This window comes from Quercus lobata, chromosome 7, assembly GCF_001633185.2.
Source record: "Quercus lobata isolate SW786 chromosome 7, ValleyOak3.0 Primary Assembly, whole genome shotgun sequence".
Classification (NCBI taxonomy): Eukaryota; Viridiplantae; Streptophyta; class Magnoliopsida; order Fagales; family Fagaceae; genus Quercus; species Quercus lobata.
The window spans coordinates 39,145,921-39,153,152 of record NC_044910.1 but is presented as its reverse complement, the minus strand read 5'-3'; the positions used below and the strand labels follow the sequence as shown (position 1 = coordinate 39,153,152).

At 32.4% G+C, this 7,232-nt stretch overlaps 1 protein-coding gene across 1 annotated transcript; it reads left to right on the top strand.

The window, feature by feature from the left end:
• The first annotated feature begins 589 nt into the window (after positions 1-589).
• LOC115952030 (transmembrane 9 superfamily member 5-like) lies at positions 590-1,225 on the top strand. Its single transcript, XM_031069126.1, has one exon. It carries the CDS (start codon positions 590-592, stop codon positions 1,223-1,225), a length of 636 nt encoding a protein of 211 aa, XP_030924986.1.
• The last annotated feature ends 6,007 nt before the right edge of the window (positions 1,226-7,232 follow it).

Genomic DNA, 7,232 nt, shown 5'->3' with positions numbered 1-7,232 from the left:
CTTTTTGTGAATGCCTGAGATAATTAAAAAGGAAAATACTTTTTGGACCTCCTCATGAATTTGATGCATCTCTGTCTATTTTTTTTTTTTTTTTCAATTGTAGTGAGGCATATTTGTATTTTGATTTGCCATTCTGCCCTCCTGGATGTAAGAATAATTTTCTTGGTTTGTGAATTTAGTTTCTAGGCGTAGATAAGATAATTAATTTGGGCAAAATTTGTTGAATAGTACATTTTAAGAAAATTTTTAGTTATTTAGTTATATAAACTGTTTTTGGAACTCGAGTTTGGCAAAATAGAGTTCCAACCCAAAATCGAGTTTAACAAACTCGAGGTCCAACTAGTATAGGTCTGGCGTGGAGTTAAAAAAAAAAAAAAAAAAAAAAAAAAAAAAAAAAAAAAAAACCACGTGGAATTCAAGTTTAGGAAACTTCAGTCGCATGTTATTCACCAAATTTTTTTTTCTAAAAAGGTACTATTTAGCAAATTTTGCCTAATTAATTCAATAGGATCTACTCTCAAATTAGTATAAAATTTATGATTTCCCATTCCTATGCATTTTCTAACTGACATCGCAATAAATAGATCCAATGCCCAACAGAAAGAAATCGCTTCAAGAAGTTACAGCAGGGGATTGCTATGTCAACACTGGGTATGTATTGAGATTCAAGACGAAAACAGTGGAGAAACTTCTTTGTGAGAAAACTCTGACGAGAGAAGAGGTTGCGAAATTTAGAGATGCAGTTTTAAATGAAACTATGTACGAGTTATACTATGATAACATTGGATTGAAAGTGAGAGTTGGAGATAACAGGTCCGTAGATGAGTACGGCAATTTGCAGGACCCAAATGTAATAGGTCAAAGGATTTATATTTTCAGTCACCTGGACTTTCATATCCTTTACTTGGGTAACAAAGTGACAGCTATATATGTTATGAATTACGACGAGACTGTAGCGGATGTGTCTGAGGACACTGAAGTCAATGTCAAGTTCACGTATTCCGTCTACTGGGATGAATTTGATCCCAATGAAAAGCTTTTGGACGAAACACATGTTCTGTCATCGGTCAGTGACTTGTTCGAGCCCGTTGGAGGAGATGATCCTATGTCTTATGCTAAAAATATCATCATTTTCGTCTGGATTGGGTTGCTTTGTATTGTGATTGTGACATACCTTAGAGATTATTTTACTCGGTACTCACTCCATTCCTTTTTGTTGGTGTAGTTCCATTCAAGCAGGCCATTGTATTCACCTAACGATGATCAAATCAAATTCTACTGCAGGAACTCTTTTCGTATTCATGGTTATAGATGCAGGTGTCTTCGGTATTCATCCCTACTTGGGGCCATTCTAGGTGTTGGAACTCAACTGTTCATTATGTAAGCCATATGTTTGTTAATTCAATTTTTTCCCTCCAATTCTGAATTCTAGCTATTTTGGGTTTTTTGGGCGATTTTATTCTGAAAAATGTTGTCACATGTCACTTACGAATTCCATTTGCAGAGTTTGCATCCTCTTCATTTTGGCTTTATATACTGGTAGCCTATATACTTGCAATCATGAGAGACTGTATACTTGGATCATCACGAGTTATGTTCTTACATCATTGGTTTCTGGATACAAGGCTGCTTCATTCCACTCTAGTTTCACAAGAAGTGGATGGGTAATACAGTAGTTGTAATTAACGTATACAGTATCACAGTAGTTTCTGTATTAAAGTCTTTATGATTCAGGTTTTTAATTATGTGGCAAACGATTTTTCTTGCAGAGAGAATGTGTTTTCCAAACTGGGACCCTATACTTTGTCCCGGTGTTCATAACAGGTCTTGCCATAATTACATTAAAGGCAATCACAACAGGGGTGTCACTTCTGCACGATTGGTATAATTATCTTTGGAAAATCATTATGTTACCCTTTGCTTTCGGAATCCTAACTTTGGGTGGCAGATTGGGGCAGTCTTCCCTAAAAGAATCCGAAATAGCTTGTTCCAGCATAAACTTCCAAAGTGAGATTCATAATCAGGCTTGGTACATGAAGACACTTGCTCATGAAGTGTTCTTTGGGGGCCTTCTGCCTTTCTGCGTTATCTACATTTTGATGGATGAAATCTATGCAAGCTTGTACAATTTGAAAGTCTGTGGTGCAATTAGTACTATGTTTGGGGCATTCCTTATTGTCATCATACAAACTATGTTTGGGGCCTTCCTTATTCCTAATTTGATTTTTTTTTTTAAAATCAAATATCTATCCATCTATCTGTTGATCTAAGTCAATCTGCAATGCAGATCTGTGTTTCGTGGGGGATCAGTCGCCATTTTCATGTTTGCGTATGGCCCCTATTTCTATGCTAGAGCAAACGCTAGAATTTCAATGAACCTGCTAGAGTTCCTGGGCTACAATGCTTGCATATTCTACGCTGTCTTCTTGATACTTGGAACCATTGGCTTCTATCATTCATCAACTATTTCCAATCATTGACCAGGAAACTTAATTCGATCAGAGTTGTGCTTTGCTGAAGTGATAAGTACTGAAAGTTAGTTGCATTGGCAGTTAGCCTTGGCTTCTGAGTTGGCATTATAGTCAGTTGTTAGTTAGGATTAGTTGATATTGTTGTAACGGATTGGGATTTGGGGACTTGTGTTGGGAAGGGAATTGTACTATAAGAAGCTATAGCTAATTGTAAGCAAATTGCTCTCTTCCTTGTCTATCTCTTAGTTTCTATTTCTTGTTCTTACTTCTTAATTCCAAGGAGGCCTAGTTCCCTTGAAGAACTACTTAATTCCATAAGATTATTTTGATTGTTATCATAAAAAATAAAAATAAATTAAAAAATTCCTTGAATCAATCCATTCGTCACAAACTAACTGAAACCAAAAATACATAATACAAACTGTCTCACCAATTCAGATATCAAGGAATGTCATCTTGAAGAGAGGCAGAGGATGGTGATTGTAGCGTCAATCTTGGACCTCTTGGTCTTGTATGAGGTGGTCATGTCATGTTGCGGTGGTTGGTGGTGGTGCCCTGGCAATGGATGGTGGTTCTGGTAAGAATCCCTTACAAAATAGCTTCATGGTGTAGGGTAACAGAGACAGAAAATAATGAAACACCAAGCTTATAGTAGTGGCAATGGAAGCAATATTTAGTCATAAATGATGATATCAGTTCCTATCAAAGGAGAGAATAAAATTCACCTTCACTGGAAGTTACAAGGAATTTGGAGGCATATTTTCCTCATGTCAGTTTGCCTTTTTAGTACTCAATTCTGTTCTGATCGACATCAGGTACCCTATGGCCAGACCAAAACAATAAATGAAAAACTTGAAGAATTAGAGGTGTAATTCCAGTTCAATCAATGCAGCATTAATGAAAATTGTGAAGGATGTGTGCGCTTCCACTGATGTTGTGAGTTGCTTATATGCAAAATTGCAAATGTATACCAACTCTCAAGTCACAACTCAGCTAATAAGGGGTGAGGGATAAGGCCAATTATCTACTTCTAATTTCTGAACATAGAAAATCGACAGATCCTAGTTTTCGTTCTTACAAATAATCTCAAATTTCTTACAAATATTCTCTTGAAATTATGGAATTATATGGTACATTGCAAAATCACACCCATGAAATTTGGTATTTAGATTTTATATCTTGAAATTTTAGAAATTTGATTTTACACCATTTAGTATAGTTCCCTTAGCAAAAACACATCCATCGTTAGTTTTGGGTGTTTTGGCCAAATCATCCCAAAATGACGCTGTTTCAATTGGATTAAAGTGAAGAGCTGCTCTTCAAAACGGTGCTGTTTTGCTCAGAAATCAGAACACAAAATCTGTAATCATTCCACACCGCTTCACAGGTTCTCCTAAATCAAAACAAACCCCAAACCTCAAATTTTCTCTTCTACTCATATGGTAAAAATTAACTTCAGTTACTGTCAAACAAATATTCCACCTGTATTTTCTCTCTAAAATATTTTTGGATTATTAAATCATAGTGCCATCATAACCCAGATCAAAGCAGCTAATTTTCTATCGCATGGGTCCCTTTGCATAGATTGAGTCCAGTCAATACGGGCTTCTGAATTATTAATCGAAAGAATGGAAACGGAAGCTTTGGATGCCCATGTTGAAGTGTATGAATTATGATTGATATTTAATGAGTGCGCTAAAATTTTCTTCACTTTTTGACTTTGAATGAATACCAACGTGATTCTCACGAAGTATCGTCTTTTTGAAAATCCTATTGAAGCGCAGAAATTTACATGAAATTTATTCGCATGAAATCATTTTGGAAATTTACCAGCCTGTCTTTCTTAGCAATCATTTCCACTTTTGAATCCTTGCAATTTTAGGACTGTTGCGAAGAATCTGACTAGTGCAATCAGTAAATGGTTTAAGGCCACGATTTATTTCTTACACTTTATTAAAGGTTTCATATGAGGTCTTTAGATTAATTAATTAGTGGAGCTAGTACTCAACGTGCCCTTCGTCGTGTAAGAAAGTTTTATATGAAAGTGATAAATATATAAGGATAATAATTTATGAAACACTTTTTTCCATTATCAAAATAAACAACAACACCTACAAAGCCTTGGTCATTAATCCCCGAGTTTTTTGGACCAATTACAAATATATATTCTTGGACAAAGTTTAACTACAAAATTGATTGTAGTTTAAGGCTACAAGCTTACTCAATAAAATAAATATTACAACATATTTTGAAAATTTAACCGTTGAATTACATATTTTTTACGCTTTTAATACACATGTTGAATTTTGTGTCAATTAAATATTATTTACTTTATGATTTATAAGCTTGTATTTTGTGTATAATTTTAAATTACAAAAACTTGTAATTTAAAAATTTTCTTGATATTTTATTTTCTTGAAATTTTGCAAGTATAAGAGATATAAGAAGAAGATGTAATTCAATGGTGGATTTGTCAAAATTCACCTCCAATAAAAAAATATTAAGTTTGTAGCCTAAAGCTAAAACTAATTTTGTAGTTAAACTTTGTTCTATATTTTTTTCCTTCATTCTATTTTATTCACAAATCATAGTATATGATTTTCCAATATATATATATATATATATATATGATTTTTGACATTTTGTTACTTCCTTAATTAACAGGCCTTTTGAACTGCTACTAATATTATTACTCTATTATTAAAATGAAAAAAAAATTCTCAAGAATTCAAAAGGAAAAGTAAGAAAAATATTTATTCATAAATAAGATTTACACAAATTTTATATTATGCATCATCGAAATATGTTAAAAATTGGCAATTATTGACAAAAATAAAACTCTCAAAATCCAAACTTTCTCTACCTAATATCTACTAAAACACAAAATATATTTCTTTAAAAATATTAAATCAGTGAAAAGTAAAAAAATAAATTGAAAAGAACAATTTGAAATCTAACAAAACTACAATTCGAAACCGAAAAGAAAAAATAAACTCACAAAAAAATCTAAACTTTTTTCTTTATAATATCTAAAACACAGAATTGTATCTAAAACCAAAAATAATAAATAAAGTCACAACAAAATTTAAACTTTTTTTTTTTTAATATCTAAAACACAGAATCGTATATTAAAATTTATCAATCGAAGAAAAAAAAGAAGATTCAAGCACATTTAGAATCTAAAACCCTAAAAATCACAATTATAACCAAAAAAAAAAAAAAAAAAAAGATGTAGAATTTTATGATTGATGATGTTGACTGTCACATCCATGGCAAAGACCCCATAGTATGTGATATATATTCCAACTTTGAAAGAATACGAACGTGATTCTCACAATAGCAATATGAAAAAGGATAAGGAGAGCTAATTCTTTCTACAATATTAATAAATAATTCACAAATGGCAGCTGGTTGATTGCAAGGCTTGTCATGTTAGATAGTACGTAGTTGAAAATTAAAATTCTGACAGTGGCCGAGTAGATTATTTAGCGAAGACAAATCTCTTGATTTTTTAGGTGGTCTCATTTATTGAAGTTATGGTCGTTTGATTTTTTAGTGAAGACAATTAATTAATTCCTTACTGGTGACTTGCAAAGAAGGGGAACCACCCATGAGGTCCAATTTAACTCAACTGGGTTTCTTCTTATAAACTTCAAGTCAAGATCCTGTTACTGTCTAATATATATATATTGCGCATCTGTATTTGCTCTCTCGAAGATTTTTAGATTTAACATTGCAAAAAATCTAGTACCACAAATAGGTACACAACTCTTACTACAACTGTGATATAGGACACAGTTTATTTAAATTTTGTAATTTTTTTAATCACAATATTTTCTTATGTAATTTTTGTTATTTTAAATTTAGGTGATTTATTTCCTTATTTTCAGGTGTATTTAATGATTTTTAGGTGCATTTAATGCTTTTTAGGCCAAATTTGATTCATGATATGGTTAGATATCAATTAGGAGTTATTTTAGAATATATTTTCTTGTTTGTCAAGTTTTATGGAGCCTTAAATAGGCCCCTAAGTCTGTAAACGTTTTTCATAGTTTATTATCAATAAAAATTTAGACATTTGTCTATTGTTTTCTCTAGTGATTCCAAGCATATCACCTTGTGGATCTAAAGAACCCCTCGTGGATTCGAGGTTTACTATCCAGAAACTAACAATACGTTTCTGTCCATCAAAAAGAGCATTGTCTCTGACTCTTCGTGGTAAACAGTGAGTGGCAGACAAAAAGTAGTGAGTTCATATAAAAGTAATATATGAATCATAGTTTGTTATGTAAAAGAGTTGTGGTAAAAGTTGTGATTTTTTTTTTTTTTTTTTTTTTACATTATTAGAATTACTTTGGTCATTAAAGCAGCTTCATTTCTATTGCATAAACTGACTCCTCTCAGTCAGTCAATACAGGCTTTCGAATTATAAATCAAAAGAACCTTAAAAAAGAAAAAAGAAAAGTGGATGGTTTACCCAAGGTTTGCCTCACAGATTATCTACTCAACCACATATCAAAGTAGAACCATCAAGGGGAACTAGATTTTTTTACTCGTTGGATTCATGCTAGCCTTCATTCTTGCATTTTTGTGATTATTGGAAATTACGAGTGGGATAAGTTGGTCCTTTCCTATTGAAGAAATAGAACAGTGGTTTGTAATAAGTGGGAAAGAATACGAAATTGATAATTTTTTACTTGAAATTTATAATAGCTAACCCAGGTTTGGGGCAAGGTGTATTTGGTCAAGATTAAATTGATT